The sequence below is a fragment of the Pristiophorus japonicus genome, chromosome 8, assembly GCF_044704955.1.
Source record: "Pristiophorus japonicus isolate sPriJap1 chromosome 8, sPriJap1.hap1, whole genome shotgun sequence".
NCBI classification, from domain to species: domain Eukaryota; kingdom Metazoa; phylum Chordata; class Chondrichthyes; family Pristiophoridae; genus Pristiophorus; species Pristiophorus japonicus.
Genome location: NC_091984.1, coordinates 229,058,877 through 229,078,397, shown reverse-complemented (window position 1 = coordinate 229,078,397; position 19,521 = coordinate 229,058,877). Strand labels below are relative to the sequence as shown.

Genomic DNA, 19,521 nt, shown 5'->3' with positions numbered 1-19,521 from the left:
AATGCTATGTTAGCTTTTGTTACAAAGAGATTAGAGTATAAGAGTAAAGACATATTACTACAATTATGCAGGGGATTGATGAGGCCACACCTGGAGCACTGTGTACAGTTTTGGTCTCCTTACCTAAGGAAGGATAGACTTGCCTTAGAGGGAGTGCAACAAAGGTTCACCAGACTGGTTCCTGGGATGAGGGGATTGCCCTATGAGATGAGATTAAGTAGACTCGGCCTATGTTCCCTAGAGTTTAGACGAATGAGAGGTGATTGAATTGAAAAATATAAAATTTTTAAGGGGCTTGACAGGGTTCATTCTGAGAAAATGTTTCCATGAATCCGGAACACAGGGAGTCACAGTCGCAGGATAAGGGGTCAGCCATTTAGAGCTGAGATGAGGAGAAATTTCTTCACTCAAAGGGTTGTGAATCTTTGGAATTCTCTACCCCAGCAAGCTGTGGATGCTCAGTCGTTGAGTATATTCAAGACAGAGGTCGATAAATTTTTGCGGATGAAGGGAATTAAGGGATTTGGGGATAGTGTGGGAAGGTGGAGTTGAGGTGGAAGATCAGCCATGATCTTGTTGAATGGCGGAGCAGGCTCGAGGGGATGAATGGCCTACTCCTGTTCCTATTTCTTATGTTCTTACGCCACTGAACTCCATGCGAGGCGTAGCTGTCGGTATAACTCAGGTCTGCTGGCCGTGCATCACACACGACAAATACCAGTCCTGAGACCAGTACCTGTAGTATTACCGCCTCACGTACATAATGCAGGGAGGAGAAAGGATAGGAGGGACTAAATATAGGACAGAGAAAACTCCATTATAAACCAGGCAGAAACGTGTTGACCAATAATAAAATCCACACAGACTCCTTGTCACGGTAAAAGTAATGAACGTCACATGACGTATGGTTAATTTAATGAGTACATGGATGACCTGCCGTGCAGTGTTACCAAGTCAGTCCGATTCTGTCAAAAACGGAATTAAAACCATGAATAACCCTGTTGTATGGCAAGTGTTTGTGAAGTAGAAAAGAGCAAGAACTTGCATGTATACAAGGCTTTTAACATTGAAAATGTCCCAAGGCCCTGCACAGAGGTGAAAGTGGAGCTGGTGGAGTAAGAAGATGATTTAGGGGAAGTGACTAAAGGCATGGTCACGGAGGTAGGTTTCGAGGACGTTTTTAAAGGGCGGGAAGAGAGGTAGCAAGATGTAGAGATTCAGCGGAGAAGATCAGGGTACAGGGGCAAGATGGCTGAAGGCTGAGCTGCTATTGTGGAGTGGAGGGAGGGGGGAACCTACAAGAGGCCAAGTGGAACAGCAAAGGCGGGCGGGGGGGGAGCACGTAGAGGTGAAGGAGGATGCAGGGATAGAGAGGGATGAGGCAGCAGAGGATCTCTAAATTTCTCACATCACAACAGTGATTCCAAAAAAGTACTTCATTGGCTGTAAAGCACTGTGGGACGTCCGGTGGTCGTGAAAGGCGCTATATAAATGCAAGTATTTATTTTCTTTAAATTGAGTGCATGAGAGGGGGGGGTGGTTGAGGACATTGGCGAGCTCAGGGGTAAGAGGGGAGCAGCGGAGAGCCTAGATGTGACAACAGCGTGGAGGAGAGTTTTAACGGTGGGGAGAGTGAAATATGGGCAGAGGTGTTGCAGTGTTGCATTGGTGGAAACAGACATTCTTGGGCTCTGGGCTCTGGGCCCAACAGGACACGGGAGTGCTGCACTATTTAACCAATCAGATGGGGAAGGGGATGGAAATGGAGCCAAGGGTGTGGAGTTTTTGGGCAGGAACTGAGAGTATGACTGCAGTCTTGCCAACGTTAAATTGGAAAAGGTTGTAGCTCATCCCATTCGCTTTCTTCCATATTCTAAAGGCCATGTCAGAAATGCAATATCCTGTGCTGCAGTGGGAAATTAAGGCTTTCAGCTAGCCAGCTCAGACCTTCAATCAGCTGGCCTGTCCTGAATACAGGTTCGACCTCCCAAATCCAGAGTTTTGAACTCCGTAATGTTCCAAAATCCGGACAGTGCGCTGATCCGTGGAGGGGTCGTCCGAAATCCGGAAAATGGTCCAAAATCCGGACTTTTTTAAAAAACGCGACAGCGGTATTTTGCCAGCATTTTTCGCCAATAGTGCCGCTAATCACGCCGCTATTTTTTAAAGGTCCACGACAACTTTTGTTCGAGGCTGATTATTGCTGTGAGAGAGGCCTTGGGAGGGGGAAAACACACAAAAAGATAACAAAAAACAAAAAAAATCACAAAACATTCGCAGGACACTTAACTATTGAATCGCTGAAAAATAATTAGAAAATAAAAACTTTAACTTACCTTTTTTGTAGGTCTTCATACCTAACCCTGTCCAAGGGCTACAATGCAGGTTTTTCCGAACTAACTACGGGTCGGTCACCGCTGAGCCAAATAGTTTTTTTTTTCGCAACAGTAAATAATCCCCCCACCCACCCACAACGGACAGACATACACACCAAAAAAAATTGCAAAAAACAAAAAATAAAAATTCACAAAACATTCACAAAACCCTTACCTACTAAATCGCTGACAAAGAATTTAAAAATAAAAACTTTAACTTAACTTTTTTGCAGGTCTTCATACTTACCGCTGTTTTTGGGCAGGTTTTTCTCGGGCGTTTTTTCTCGCCCAGAATAGGGATGCAGCAAAAGTCAAAATTTGGGATGTCGGGAATGTGTTCCGAAATGCGGAAATACCCGAAATGCGGAATGGCGTCGGTCCCGAGGTTTCTGGATTCGGGAGGTCGAACGTGTATCCCAGATGTATGGTATGTACCTGTGAGTATGCTCACAGGTTTGTAAATATGTTGATTCCCCCGGCAACCACATTTTAATTTGATCCTTAATGTTTAAAGTTAAATTTGTTTTATTGCCGGGTTTTAGTGTCCCCTCCCTTTTAGCCAGGGGGCACTTGTATAATTTGTGGTTTTTAGTGCCAAAAAAACCCACAAAAAAAACCCACAAAAAAAAAAAGGACACTTGTTTGAAAGTTTTGGAGTGTCCCCCCCTTTAATAAGGGGACACTTAATTTAATTATTTATTTGTTCTCAACAAAAGAGTTGTAAATATGTTGATCCCCTGGCAACCACATTTTAATTTGATTCTTAATGTTTAGAGTTTAATTTGTCTATGTTTGTCAGTTTTATTGCCCCCCCTTTTTAGCCAGGGGGCACTTGTATAATTTGTGTTTTTGAGTCCTCAAGAAAAAAAATACAAGGGGGCACTTGAAAAGATCTTTGGAGTGTGCCCCCCTCCCTTTAATCAGGGGGCACTTGATTATTAGTTTACAACACAATATGTTGAGCTGGGAGTGGCTTAGCCAGATCACATGATGTTCACAAGACTCAATAAAGTTGGGTTCTGGGGATCCACGACGAGGCAGGTGGTTGTGAGCCTGGTGGATGAACTGGTAAAATGTAGTGTGATTGTTAAACCTTTGCTTAATAGCAATGTGTTGCTATGAATTCTTAAACAAAGTACCCACAAAGCAAATACATTACACCAGTAAAGTCCAGTAAGTTTGTCTTGACTTTGTTCCTTAATTGTATTACACGAGACCAGACTGTTTAGGCTGTATAAAGTGGTAAATGAAGTGTAGTTCCCTCAATGGGATAAAGCGTCTTCCTTCAACACTTAACCACTCAAAGCATTACATGGTTATCACCTCCATACCAGCTCAATTCATCTCTTGTGTTTGATTGTTTCTACTCTTCAGATTTGTAAAGAACTTCCGAGACAAAAGAAAATTCATCAAGAATGTGTTCAACAGGTTTCGGTTTCAGCTGACATTTTGGATGGCCCATGTCATTTAAGGTTGCCAACTCTGACTGGATGTATTCCTGGAGGTTTCATCACGTGACCTCCCGCCTCCTTCCAAGCGGCCCGCCCCTACTCTCCCCCCGATTGGTCGGCTACACCTTCCAATTGGAAGGCGAACAGATTCATTGTTACCCGATTGGATCATTTTTGACTGTCAGTCCAACACCCTCTTCTTTCCCAAGTGTTGAAAGAAAATAAAAATGATTTTTTTAATGCCCCTGTGATTTTTCTCCCGGATTTTTGCTCGCAGCAATGTCCTGGAGATGAATCTTTAATTCCTGGAGACTCCAGGGCGATCCTGGAGGGTTGACAATTCCTGTTATTCCTTCAAAATACAGCAGCAAAACCCCAAAGCAGGAGTGGGTACATTTTGCAATACAATGTTCCCAGTGTGGAGCCTTGCTCTCCGTACAATCACCTCGGTGAATTGGGTCTTTCGGTCAGCGTGCTGGAATCACGGCACATCCGATTATCCCAGTCATTTGCCGCTCTTTTAATCATGTGACAACCAACCATGTGACACCGCAGGTCAATCAGAACCCCACGAGAAAATCTAATTCAACTATTCTTTTTTAAAAAAAATTGGGAGTTGGGATTCCAATCCCAGTATCAAAAGGAGTAACTGGCGTGGACACGATGGACCAAATGACCTCCTTCTGTCTCCTAGTTTTTCTATGATTCTATGAGAAGTGGGATTTGAATTCCTCTGATTGCTATGTAGAGCTGGGCATGTTCCCAATTTGAGTCGAAATACCAAACAGAGGTAACCTTCACATGGCGTATTTACAAAATCGCTACACATGGTGACCAGAGATTCGTACTCTGCTCAGTGTGTTAACTGACAATACAATCTTGTCTCCAAGTCCTTTAATCCAAGTTGGATACCTCCTGTCAGTTAGCCTTGCCAAAGACTAGGATACGGAATCATAGAAATTTATAGGCGGTAGGAGGCCATTTCAGCCCATCGTGTCCGTGCCGGCCGACAAAGAGCTACCCAGCCTAATCCCACTTTCCAGCTCTTGGTCCGTAGCCCCGTAGGTTACGGCACTTCAAGTGCATATCCAAGCACTTTTTAAATGTGGTGAGGGTTTCTGCCTCTACCACCCTTTCAGGCAGCGAGTTCCAGACCCCCACCGCCCTCTGGGTGAAGAAATTTCCCCTCAAATCCCCTCTAAACCTCCTACCAATTACTTTAAATCTATCACCCTGCTTATTGGCCCCTCCGCTAAGGGAAATAGGCCCTTCCTATCCACTCTATTCAGGCCCCTCATAATTTTATACACCTCAATAAGGTCTCCCCTCAGCCTCCTCTGTTCCAAAGAAAAAAAACCCAGCCTATCCAATCTTTCCTCATAGCTAAAATTCTCCAGTTAAATGGTTTGTCAAAATTGTTTGTGGCACTAGCTTACCACCTGGAGTTAGTGGACATGCAGCGGGAATTGTGCTTCTTGCTGCTTTGAACTCCAAATCATTTAGAGCTGGCTTTTTTTTCTTTGTGGTTGCCCTTGACAACGGGGTTATGTCTGTGTTACCGTGGTAGATTCTGTGAACGGTTGACTTGGAAGCTAATCATCTGCAAGGACCTTTTACTCATACATTCGACTAACATTGGCTGTCTTACCTCTACATGCCGCATTTAAGTGTGTATCTGTATGCAGTTCCTCCATTTCTGCTGCAGTTGTTTGCTGTGGTCTATCATTTTGTCATATGTCAGTGGTACGCTGTGCTTTTTATGTGTCTGATATTTCCAGTGGCCAAGGGCTGAAAATGGAGGAACATTGTCCCAGGCTCTTCACGGAAAGGGGTTGAATTGGGAGTGGCTTAGCCAGTCACGTGATGTCAAGACTCATTCCATCAGACTCTCGCAATAATACTGGTGGGAGTCTGGTGGAACAGTCCTGAAAAAGGCCGAGATCCAGATATGCCAGGACCTGACCTCATTTGGGGAAATCCCGCATGGCCTGATAAGGGCCCCAGTCTGAAATCATCCTTCGCAAGGCCATGTTCGAGGGAGTGGGGCCGGGGATAGATACGCCCTATGCTTCAGTATCTTCAGGAGAGGAGGGGACCACATTTTTTGCATTACTTCAGGAGAGAAAGGGACCATACCTTGCTGTATCTTACAGGAGAGAAAGTGCCAGCCATGGTTCAGTTGGTAGCATCCCCTACCTCTGAACCAGAAGGTTGTGGGTACAAGTCCCACTCCAGGGACTGGAGCAGAAAAGAAGCAAGGCTGACACTCCAGTGCAGTGCTGAGGGAGAGCTGCATTGTTGGAGGTGCCGTCTTTCGGATGAGACGTTAAACCGAGGCCCCATCTGCTCTCTCAGGTGGATGTAAAAGATCCCATAGCACTATTTCGAAGAAGAGCAGGGGAGTTATCCCTGGTGTCCTGGCCAATATTTATCCCTCAATCAACATCACTAAAACAGATTATCTTGTCATTATCACATTGCTCTTTTTGGAAGCTTGCTGTGTGTAAATTGACTGCCGCGTTTCCTACATTACAATGTGACTATATTTCAAAAGTACTTCCTTGGCTGTTGAGCACTTTGGGACATCCTGAAGTCCTGAAAGGCGCTATATAAATGCAAGTCTTTCTTTGTTTCATACCCTGCAGAAACTTCAGGGAGGGGGGGGACGGAGGGCATCTCTACAGATGGGAGAGAAGTTCTGGTATGTTTAATAATCCTGTGCCTTTCCCATTCATTCGCTAATACTCTGCTTTTACTGCAGCACCCTCACTGCAGTACTGAGGGGACCAGTTCTTGGTAGTAAACTCCGGCACTCAATACTCTATATCTCCTGTCTAATGTATATGCTCACAGGTTGGTAGAGCTGTTGAGTTGGGAGTGGCTTAGCCAGTCACGTGATGTCCACAAGACTCAATAAAACCCCGGCCCATTGGGTTCGGGGGATCCACGATGAGGCAGGTGGTTGTGAGCCTGGTGGATGGACTGGTAAATGTGTGGTGTGATTGTTAAACCTTTGCTAATAAACCAACTAGTTCTTAATAGCAACGTATTGCTATGAATTCTTAAGCAAAGAACCCATGAAGCAAATACATTACATCCTGTTTCTTTCAATGTAATGAATTTGTATTTGATTAAAGGAATAGATACTTTGAACAAATATACATTCGAGATTATCAGACACCCTAGAATCAGGGGATACGGGCCCAAACGTTAAAAAGGAAAGGTGCAGTGACTCTTTAGATGTAACTCGTGTATGCAAAGGGTGGCCAATAGACCTCCCAAGGAGGCAGCTAATGCAGGAATAGGAATTTCGGAACATTAGAATAGGAGTGGGCCATTCATCTGTATGGCTGACCTCAACTCCATTTTCCTGCCTTTGCTCCATGTCCCTTGATATCCTCGTCCAATAAAAATCTTGCAATCGCAAGTCTTGAAAGCTCCAATTGTCCTCCAGCACCTACAACCTTTCGGGGCAGAGAATTCAAGATTTCTTCTACACTTTTGAGTGATTTCAGATTTCACTCCTGAATGGCCTAATTTTAATATTATGTCTCCTTTATGTTCTTGATCCCCCCAAAATAATGGCTCTGGATCTACCCTATCGAATCCATTTAATGTTTTGAACACCTCGATAAGATCCCCTCCCCCCGTCAATCTCCCATGCTCAAGGGAATGCGAGCCAATTTAGGCAACCCGTCCTCATAATGTGTTCCTCTAAGCCCCTGGTATCATTCTGGTCAATCTGCTCTGCAACCCCCTCCAAGGCCTTCCTGAGGTGCGGTGCCCAAAACTGAACGCAGTGACTTCCAGGTGTCGTCTAACCGGAGTTTTGTGCAACTGAAATGTAACTTCCTCCCCCTTTGTATTCTGGCCCTGCTGAGATGAGGCCTAACATTCCCTTAGCCTGTTTCATTGAATGGATATTTGAGAGAGTTAGGCGATTGAGGGTGTTGAGAGACTGCTTGCTACGTTTCTCAGATTGTTACTGCCGGAGTTTAAAAGTACAAAGCCACTAATTACTCTTGAGTAGATAGCCAGTGCAGAGCAGTCACTGGGCAGACAGAGATGCTGGTTAATAAAAGATGCTGTGCCAATTGAGTGGGAAGGTAGCCCAGGTGTTGGGAGTGAAGTTTCCAATATGTGGCCTAGATAGTACGAGACAGTCAGCAGGCCAGTCAACTCAATCTGTAAACTAATAATTTTATAACACATATTGTTCAGTCATGGTGTGGAAGTGGAATAATTATCCTTTTAATCTCATTGGTCAAAGCCACTAATTTAGGATGTCACAGTCAAATGGACGGAAATGAGTGATTCATTGACTTAGTCACCTCATGTGATTCAGTGCCCCTGATTATGGCAGAACCTCTCTCTCTCTCTCTCTCTATGGATGGTTAAATTACAGATTGGGAGTAATCAGATTTTTTGCTCACTCTCAATGGTATCATTGGTGTGATCCTTCAAGAACTACGCCCCAGTCCAAGAGAGCGTCCCCTTCGTTGCCACTGATTAACCCTGACTGAAGCTCGAATGGATTGTGCAATCAGACCCGGCAAGTCCCCGCAGTGAAGGTTGCCTGTCACGGTCTCATTTCCCCGTCGCTACATGAGCGAGCTGGAGATCTGCTGCTACTCCTAGATATCTGGTTGGAAAATGCATTTATCCCATTTTAAAAAAACGAACTGCCATGATCTGACGGAGGAGGCAGAGCACGGGAATGGTTAAACGTGGCCTGAAGTGCGGCCTGCAAGGGGTGGACCTTGATGACGTCCAAACCAGTTGTCCTCTTTGCTGCTCTTGCCCTCCTGCACCAGCTCGCGCTGTACCTTGCAGTGGAATGGCCATCGCGCTGCAATGGTCGGTGGTTGGAGCGTGGGCAGGTACAGCAGGAGCGGCGAGGTCGGGGCGAAGGAGCGGCGAGTGATTGTGGAGCGTCGCGATCGGACCCAGGAGATGCGAGAGTTCGGGGCCCAGAAGAGCCGAGGGCCCCAGGGGCAGCACGGGCCCAGCCCACACTGCGACATGTGTGTGCGCACCAGGCCCGTGCAGCAGAGCTGGTCTCCAGTCGTCCTGGTTAACCCTTGCCACTGAACCAAGACCTAGCTCTGTCAAGCCCGTGTGGTGGCTGGTGTGCAACGGCCACCCCACGTTAAAAAAATCCACCCACAGGCATCTTCCGCCCTTCAACATGTAGTTCAGGACCTGGAATATCAGGTCCTTCATTGAAACACCTGTGAACTTTTTTGGCGTGGAAGCAAGTCATCCTCGGTTCGAGGGACTGCCTATGATGATGACGATGATGATGACAAGGGGTGGTAAACGGGGCCTGCTGCCTCCTCACATTGGATGGCTTGGCCACGTCAAGTGCACTTGCCGAGCAGACACGGCAGCCCCAAACCGCAGGCGACAGCAGCCCCTGAATCAATGCAAGTTCTGAGAGATCGACGGAAGACAAGGCAATGGCCGATTTATCAATCTGCGAGTCGAATACTGATGGCCGTTAGCTGGTCTGCACACTGCTAACCATTGGCCATCATAGTTAGGCTAGTACCGAAATAGGTGGGCGTTAGGTAACTGTTAAATTTAAAATGTACTTGCTTGTCCCCAATACGTGCCCCCCCCCCCACCCCCTCACTCTCCTGTGTATGACAAATGAGACCTTGGCTATCGCTTGTTCCATTCCCCCACCTTTGTTCCAAGCAACTGCGCCGATGACCACATCCCTTTGAGATTATTCGGGGATGGGCCCTTCCCTCTGCATCTCAGCCCCACATTTTTCAGTTCAAGCAAAACAATAAAAGCAATAACTAAAAGAGTATTGTCCAGATCCTTCGCGCCTGCACAGAGCCTGCTAGCCAGGCTGATTCCTCCCTTCCGGTAGCAGTGAATTCCATATTAAGCCACTTGTGCCGTGCGACTCTTTGCTTCCTATAGGTTGGCTTTCCGGCACATCTATGTTGTACGGTTACTGTCCCCAGCTGCGTTTTGGCGACCTTTACTCTAGACAGTTGATGCACTTGGAAAGCTAATAGCTGCAGAATACTAGAACGAGCCACCCACTGGGTGGAAAGGAGTAACTGGCCGGGGAAAGGGGAGGGAAACACAGCCATCTTTCGAATGCAATTGCCAACAAAAATCATCTGGGAGCATAATCCTCAGGAACGCCGGTGAGGTTTCTCAGTTTGAGGGCCAGGTCAACGGTCTTGACCAAAATGCCAATCATCTTCCTCATCTCGGGCGTGTAGGGATCGTATTCCAGTTTCCGTAGGCCGGAGCGTTTGAAATTGCCGTCCTTTTGACTCTCAACGCAAAGGAGCCGGTCGTCGGACACGTCGAGGCCCAGCACGGACACCATCTTCTTCAGCTGGTTAAAAAGGTCGTGTTTCAGGTCTTCGTAGTGGACCACCAGGACTTTCCTGCCGTACTTCAGCCAGTCGAGAGTGTGGGAGGCCCACCATGGGGCATAGTTTTTCACAAACTCTGGCCACTCTGTCAAACAATTAAAAGAAAGAGAGAAAGAAAGATAAAATATTAAAATTCATATCGGCGTCATTTTATGCAAGCTATCTACAAGGCACACGTCAGGAGTGTGATGGAATACTCTCCACTTGCTTGGATGAATGCAGCTCCAACAACACTCAAGAAGCGCGACATCATCCAGGACAAAGCAGGCCGCTTGATTGACACCCCATCCACCACCTTCAACACTCACTCCCTCCACCACCGGCGCACCGTGGCTGCAGTGTGTACCATCTACAAGATGCACTGCAGCAACTCGCCAAGGCTTCTTCAGCAGCACCTCCCAAACCCGCGACCTCGACCACCTAGAAGGACAAGGGCAGCAGGCGCATGGGAACACCACCAGCTCCACATTCCCCTCCAAGTCACACACCATCCTGACTTGGAAATACATCAGCCGTTCCTTCATCGTCGCTGGGTCAAAATCCTGGAACACCCTCCCTAACAGCACTGTGGGAGCACCTTCACCACACGGACTGCAGCGGTTCAAGAAGGCGGCTCACCACCACCTTCTCAAGGGGCAATTAGGGATGGGCAATAAATGCTGGGCTTTGCTACCGATGCCCACATCCCGTGTATGAATACATTTTTAAAAATCTCATTGGTGTAAGATATTACATCTGAGGTAATTTGAACTCAGGGACACATTTTTTCCCAACTCTAATATTCTATCATCAAGGTGGGAGAGAGTTTCCATGGTGCCAGCTTCCCCCCTAACCATTCCATCCACGTGGCATTCTGCACGTCTGAGTCTAGACAGTGAATGTAGGCAGACGTTCGACCACTGTGGGGGGCAGCACTCCCAGACCAAGTTCAGTCCTCACTTGATGTCGACATGTGCACCCGTTTCGACTGGGATCAGCAGACTGGAGTCAGGAACGTAAACCATGACTGATTCCCGTTACCCTCCTCCCAAGTCCAAGCAAATTGTCGTGCCACAGCAGAGATCAGCATAGCTGTGATCTCAGACGAGGGATCACATCTGGGAGCTTCCTGATTTGTATGGTTTGGAAAAACACTGGGTGATGCATTTCCTAGTGGGGCTACTGAAGCACGCAGTCCGTAGACTTTGATGGGGAAGAGTCATTAGGACGCTGAGCTGTGCGTTTGTACGTGCAAATGCATGACTCTTCTTTCATTTCCGACAAAGGCCTTCTACCAGAAACATAACCTGTTTTTAGTCTTAATGGGCTTGCTATGTTGCGCTTGTTCTTAAGTTCAGAATTCCACCTTGCACAGTTTTTCTTTTTGTAAACCAACAAGGTTGTTGGGCATGAGTTGTTTCCAAAATGGCTGCCTCATGTTTCTACAATCTAAAATGGTGTCTCCCGAATGATGTTACAGGATGACTCAACATATGAGGTTGCAGTTGGCTGAATCTATTTGATTACGACGTAGCAAAACAAATGCACAGCAATTTTATGGTTTTCAACCTTTTCCTGGTTGCTTTTCAGACAAAACGCGAGCGGAGCTGGCCAAGGAGAAATGGATACAGCACTGCATTAAGGACAAACTCAACTAGGGCACGGAAGTGCTGAACACTGGGGGGAAAGTATATTGGGGAAAACTGGGTTTGTTCTCCTTGGAGCAGAGAAGGTTGAGAGGAGATTTGATAGAGGTGTTCAAAAATCGTGAGGGGTCTAGACAGAGTAGATAGACAGAAACTGTTCCCATTGGTGGAAGGGTCGAGAACCAGAGGACACAGATTTAAGGTGATTGGCAGAAGAACCAAAGGCGACATGATGTAAAACCTTTTTACGTAGCGAGGGGTTAGGATCTGGAATGCACTGCATGAAAGGCTGGTGGCGGCAGACTCAATCATGGCTTTCAAAAGGGAGTTGGATAAGTACCCGAGGGGAAAAAAAATATGCAGGGCTACGGGGAAGGTCTCGGGGGAGTGGGACTCGCTGAAGCGCTCTTGCGGAGAGCCGTCACGGGCTCGACGGGCCGAATGGCCTCCTTCCGTGCTGTAACCAATGAGCTGAGAAGATGAAGCCATCTGTGTCACATCTCGATTGCCACGGGTAAATGTCCCCAAGGTGGCCAGCAGCCTAAAAGTGGGGCAGCATCGTAAATCCACAGCCCCCCCCCACCCCGCAGCCGCAGAAGCCTCTTCACGAACACACATCAGTGGAGGGAAAACATCGAAGGGCTTAAAAATAAACTATTTGCTTGCTTTTTTTTTTAAAGTTCTCACGTCAGCTGGCAAACACTTCTCGACTTTGTGCAACAGCCTGCTGGCTCACAGTTAGCTGGGACGCAGCCAGAGATGCCCCCAGTGTCTGAACCTCTTGTTCAGTGCTCCCAGTCAGATGCGCGGAGCAGATGCCCGATTAAGCAGCTAACTGTAGCCAAGTCCCCACTGAATCATCAGAGACAGAAGCTATTTCATTAAGCAGATATAGGGCAATTCACCTTGTGTAATCACAGCACATAAAACTTTGCTTTACAATGGCCCCCAAGGAGATCGTAAAACTAATGCCACGGAACAGTGCGACAATTTTACAGTTACTTCAGTCGCAGCAAAGGCAACAGCTGGAGTGACCATATCTGCAGCTGAACGCTGAGGCAAGGGGTCTTAATATTGCAATGTTATTACAGTGCACACACCATAATATCTTCTACCATGTCTTGCAATAGAATTTCATGAACAATTAAACACTGTTTAACTGCATCACTAACAACATCTTTAACTAAATAAATGTAATTGGCCACTTTTTCATTAATTCAATACTTGTCATCTCAATGTGGGACCTTCCAACTCCTGCTCTTCGTTGTGGATCATTCTGGCAGTGGGTTAGAATTTTGCCCGCTCTCATTTCCTGCCTTCTGATGGTCAGTCCCTGGACAAGGACAGAGTGCGGCGGTAAGATTTACTTCGAGCAGCTGGGTTTGTCGCCAAGTGCAGACTGTTGGGGGTGAAAGTCTCGTCTCGCCACCAAATACCAGCTATCGATGCAAGATGGGTTTGGGCATGGTCAACCTAGCTATTAGTGGGCCTGGGGCCACAAGCATTAAACTGTTCACAGTTTGGCAGAAATTGGACTTAGGATGAAAAAATGGTTGGTGTGGGAACCTGATTTAGACGCGGGTGCTCTGCCGAGATTGAGCAAGTGGATCTCGGGCTCTTGGACTGCGCTCCGCCATCGGTTATGAAGCAGATGACAGGGAGCTTTAAATGACATCCAGCCCCTGTTATACCTGACTTAAGCCGATAAATCTAGGTTGACACACCCAGTGCAGTGCTGAGGGAGTGCTGCACTGTCGGAGGTGCCATCTTTCAGATGAGACTTTAAACCGAGGCCCCGTCTGCCCTCTCAGGTGGACGTAAAAGCTCCCGAGGCACTATTTCGAAGAGGAGCAGGGGAGTTTCCCCCGGTGTCCTGGGTCAATATTTATCCTTCAATCAACATAACAAAAACAGATTATCTGGTCATCATCACATTGCTGTTTGTGGGAGCTTGCTGTGCGCAAATTGTCTACCGCATTTCCCACAATACAACAGTGACTACACTTCAAAAAGTATTTAATTGGCTGTAAAGAGCTTTGATATGTCTGGTGGCTGTGAAAGGTGCTATATAAATGCAAGTCTTTCTTTCTTCTTTCTTATCTGGGAGTGCTGGACACTGACAATGGATGTCCAGAATGGGACAGTACTCCATTTGCCAGCATTGACATCCACGTGCATTGTAACACAGAACGAAAAATCACCAAAGTTGTAATGTATGCATCCGTGCGCATGCTCACAGGTTTGTGGAGCTGTTGCATTGTGAGTGGCTTAGCCAGTCACATGATGTTCACAAGACTCAATAAAACCCCAGCCAGTTGGGTCTAGCTCATCCACGATGAGGTATGCAGTTGTGAGCCTGGTGGATGAACTGGTAATGTGCAGTGTGATTGTTAAACCTTTGCTAATAAACCAACTAGTTCTTAATAACAATGTGTTGCTATGAATTCTGAAGCAAAGAACCCATGAAGCAAACTACAAAAGTCAATTTAAAAGGCTCACTTTCTCTGATTCTATGCTGCCTCTTTCCAAGACGCTACCATTTGTAGCATGGCTCTACATTTCCTGCAGGCGTGTAAAATATGTAACTGCAGATGTCAATCTCACCAGGAATCCATTAACACTGACTTGAACCTGTGCCCTCTAGGTTAGGTAAAGTCTATGCTAGGGAAATCTGTAAATCGATTTTGAGGAAAGGTGGACTTAATGGGCCTTTTTTTCCTTCTATTTCTTATGCTCTTATGCAGACTGCCTGGAGTCAACTGTAAAGATGATTCTTCTCGACAGGCTTGACTTTCAAACACTACTTCCTGATTTATCTCGGTGCGTGTCCTCCCGTTTTCACCCTTGGCCCTGTCCACACTATAAACCTCGACCTTTCACTGCGTTGTAAGTTGAAAGGGAAAGGTTGAAGTGCCAGCAGTCATAAGAACATAAGAAATAGGAGCAGGAGTAGGCCAGATGGCCCCTCGAGCCTGCTCCGCCATTCAATACGATCATGCTCCATGTAAATAGACATTTACCCAGGTTGCTTCCCTGTGAAGTCTGCCAGTGGATCAGTTGTCATCGCCCCTCTATCTAGAACGTCCATGGTCCTTGGCCTCCATGGGCTTATTGTGGACGATTGCATCGACATCATGGCCTTGATGGGGACACGGTTGATGAGTGATGACACCTTCCGCCTGGCTATACTTCCAGTCCAGGCTGGCGTGGTGGCGGTGAGATTTTTACCATCAAAGCACACCTCGATCTGTCCCCTGTCTCCTCTGGCTCCTTCTCATCCTTTGTTCCAGCCCTCTCACCCACTCCGTTAAAATTCTCATCCTCTACCACCCAACCAAGGACCATGGCCAGTTTCTCACCCAGCAACTTCTCATCCTCGGTGATCTCAACCTCCGGCTCAACTTACCGTGGCCTCGCCCCTCCCTATCTCTGTAAACTGCGCCAGCGTTTCAATCCTCCCCGATCTCTGAACTCCTCCCATTCCAGCCTCCTGCACATCCTCGATTATAATCGCTCCACCATCACTGGCCGTGCCTTCAGCTGCCTGGGCCCCAAGCTCTGAAATTCTCTCGCTAAACCTCTCTACCTCTCTCTCCTTTTTTTTAAGATGCTCCTTAAAACCTACCGTTATGTTCAGAATAAATCCACGGGACTGTATCGCAAGCTCAAACTGTTGTGACCTTGCTCTCTTTATTTCAGACCCCAGAGTGGGGAAGCAGCGTGGTGAATCACCTTTTATACCTGCTTGCCCCAGGGTGCACAGATGACCCTGAGCTCTCCCACAGGTGTGCCCTCTAGTGGCAAGTCTTACAATTTTGGTGAGGTTTACATACATACATAACACCTACCTCGTTGACCAAGCTTTTGGTCACCTGCCCTAATTTCTCATGTAGCTAGGTGTCAAATGTTGTTTGATAACTCTTCTGCGAAGTACCTTGGGGTGTTTTACTACATTAAAGGTGCTATATAAATATAAGTTTTCCTTGTTCTTGCTTCCTTCATTCTGCCTTTTGTTATCTTTTTACAAAAGCTCCATGCCAGCATAGAGTCTGACAGGTTTTACCATCTGTTTTATGCCTTTGTGGATGATGTATGTGGATGAACTACACAGCAATAGTTTTTCACTGGGGGGTTGTAAAACTATGAAGTGCTCTCTTCTTCTGTTTTCCCTGTTCTGAGACTTAGGGAGAGCACACAAGCGAAATAAGCATTTTCTGGATTCACGCTATACAAGGGGTTTCGCATGTGGATTAGATTATCTGTATGCAGTGAAAGAAAGGCTTGCGTTTATATAGCGCATTTACACGACCACTGGATGTCTCAAAGCACTTTATAGCCAATGAAGCACTTTTGGAGTGTAGTCACTGTTGTAATGTGGGAAACACGGCAGCCAATTTGCACACAGCAAGCTCCCACAAACAGCAATGTGATAATGACCAGATAATCTGTTTTTTTTTTGTTATGTTGATTGAGGGATAAATATTGGCTCCAGGACACCAGGGATAACTCCCCTGCTCTTTTTCGAAATAGTGCCGTAGGATCTTTTACGTCCACCTGAGAGAGCAGACGGGGCCTCAGTTTAACATCTCATCTGAAAGGCAACACCTCTGCCAGTACAGCACTCCCTCAACACTGCACTTGGAGTGTCAGCCTAGATTTATGTGCTCAAGTTCCTGGAGTGGGACTTGAACCCACAACCTTGATGACTCAGAGGTAGAGAGTGCTGCCCACTGAGTCACAGCTGATACTGAGCACGTGGTTTTAAAATCGCCCCCAAAGTGTACAGTCCTGGAGTGCAGTTGAAACATCCAAGTGACTCAGAAGCAAGACTAATATGTCGGAAAATCTCAAATCAATCTTCTTGGCCATCACAGCGTGACAGGAGGTTTGTACTGCAGCAGAAACATTTACAAATACCTTTCCTTTGTTACATTGACAGAGACCCTGTGATTGACTCAGGCACTCCCTGCATATTGTGATCGTAAAGCAAACATCGCACCTTGCCTCAAAGTGCAGATTTTTTTCCTGTAATTTACAACATTTTGCTCAAAAAAATCACTGGAGTTGAGAGAGGGAAAGAAGCATTAAAATCCTCAAAGGAGAGAGCAGAAGTTGCCCATAAACTACGAGAGCTCCTTTCATTTCCGGCAGCACTGCTTTTAAACAAAAGCATAATTTAAAAACGGCATTATAGATATTGGTATAATGAAATGCATAAATCACTTGGATTCAGTTTTAAGAGACTGAAAACCATCCGTGGATCTCTGATTGAATCTGGCTTTCAGAACCCTGAGATTAAATCAAAGCTCACTTCTTAATATCTGCCTGTTTTTATAATGGTCCGAAGATTCCGACCTTGCCGGGTGTGTACGATGTACGCACGCACCCGACGAGGCCTCGCAAATGCAGGTTCTCAGGACGTGGTGTGCACGCGCCGCGGACCGTTTCTTCCAATCTGGACAGATCCAACGCATCCCCGCAGGAAGGACATCCGCGGGGAAGAGATTGGGCTATTTGCCCAGCAAATGTCCTTCAAACTCTGGCGCCTGGTAAAAGCAGGCACACAGTTTACTTTTACCAGCGTAAGAGTTTTAAAACATAGAAAAATGTAAGTTAATCACTCATTTTTATGTTAAAAATCCTGTCCATTAAGGTAAGTTTGTTTTTAACCCTATTAAAACGCATCAAAAAAAAAAAATCAAAAAAATATTTTATTTTCTAAGACAGTTAATTACATTCAATATCAATTAATTTTAAATACTTGAGGTGTTTCTTATTTGGGGGGGGTTATTCTCATTGATTTTAATGGGAACTTGCACAAACAGAGCTCCCATTATTATCAATGAGAATACTGCACAGTGATTGGTGGTCCAGACCCATGTGATTCCAGCATATGTATCCGTACCCGGAGGACATGTTCCCGTACGCGATGCAGCAAATGGAGGCCGCAGCAAGTGGCAACTGTTCAGATTGAACTTTTTGCGTTTTTTAAAATGTATTCATTCACTGGCAAGGCCGGCATTTATTGCCCATCCCCAATTGACCTCGAGAATGTGGTGGTGAGCTGCCTTCTTGAACCGCTGCAGTCCGTGTGGTGAAGGTTCTCCCACCGGAACTTAGTTGTGGCAATTTTGCACAACTGAGTGCCTCACTGGGCCATTTCAGAGGGCAGTTAAGATTCAACTACATTGCTGTGGGTCTGGAGTCACATATAGGCCAGACCGGATAAGGACGGCAGATCTCCTTCCCTAAAGGACATTAGTGAACCAGTTGGGCTTTTATGGCATTCCGGTAGTCTTATGGTCACAATTACTGATACTAGCTTTTTAATTCCATATTTATTTAATTAGAAGAATTTAAATTCCCCAGCTGCCGTGGTGTGATTTGAATTCACGTCTCACACAGATTATTAGCCCAAGGCCTCTGGCTGACTAGTCCAGTAACATAACCACGATGCCACCGTACTCTCGGTAGAAAGTGGGTGGGGGATGGGTTGTAGAAACAGCGAAGAGAGCAACTTGCTGTATTTCCAGCTGTGGCTCAGTGGGTAACACCCTCGCCTCTGGGTCAGAAGGTGGGGGGTTCAAGTCCCCCTTCCAGGCAATGGAGCACATCGATCTAGGCTGACGTTCCAAGGCAGTGCTGAGGGTGTGCTGCACTGTCAGAGGTGCCGTCTTTCAGGTGAGACTTCAACTGAGGCCCTGTCTGCTCTCTCAGATGGATTTAAAAGACCCCCTGGCACTATTTTGAAGAAGAGCGGGGGAGTTCTCCCTGATGTCCTGGGCCAATATTTATCCCTCAATCAACATCACTAAAAGAGATTATCCAGTCATTATCACATTGCTGCTTGCTGTGAGCAAATTGGCTGCCGCGTTTCCTACATTACAACAGTGACTGCACTTCAAAAGTACTTGGCTGTAAAGCACTTTGGGACGTCTGGTGGTTGTGAAAGGTGCTATATAAATGCAAGTCTTTCTTTTTTTTCTTTTCTCTGTGTCTTGTGCAGGAAGATTGCCAATTCTTTCAATCGCCGTGCAGTCACTGAGGACTGAGGTGTGTTCTGATGTGCCACGGTTGGAATGAAGGTCTCAGTCTAACATTTGGTGTAAGGAGTGATAGACCAGGTAAGCGGGTTGTGATTAATGTGATAACACAGATAGTCCAGCTATCTTCCAGGATGTGTAGCACAGGCGACTTTATAATCTTACTTGTTGGGTTGCAGGGCGGGGAGTGGGGGGACATTATTCATAAAAACTTTCAATCGTTGGTCACATCATATAAAAGTCAACATTACTTCATAATAATCTGCTGTACGCTTAACAATCATGTTACATCATTAAGCCAAGCTCCCAGTCTTAATCCTACCAAGCTGTACATAAAATATTAAAATCAAACATTGTTCAATAGCTGAAGTAATAACAGAATGGCAGCATAATACATGTGTTAGATCGCTCTGATGGCACTTTGTAATAAAGCATTGAGGAAAAAAACCTAAAAAAAAAACTATAGCTTCATAAAGCAATTTGGCAATCACATCGAATATCAGCCTTCGGGCACACGTTGTTGTTTCAGTAAAATACAGAGCTCAGAAGAACATAAGAAATAGGAGCAGGAGTAGGCTTTTCGGCCCCTCGTGCCTGCTCCGCCATTCAATAAGATCATGGCT

At 46.1% G+C, this 19,521-nt stretch overlaps 1 protein-coding gene across 1 annotated transcript in view; it reads right to left on the bottom strand.

Moving 5' to 3' along the window:
• Positions 1 to 869: 869 nt before the first annotated feature.
• The window catches only part of wscd2 (WSC domain containing 2), a 370,410-nt gene continuing 351,758 nt past the window's right edge, over positions 870 to 19,521 (bottom strand). The window contains exon 8 of the mRNA XM_070888043.1: positions 870 to 10,315. Within this exon, the coding sequence (XP_070744144.1) occupies positions 9,963 to 10,315 (353 nt within the window). The 3' untranslated portion in view covers positions 870 to 9,962. The remainder of the gene's footprint in view (positions 10,316 to 19,521) is intronic.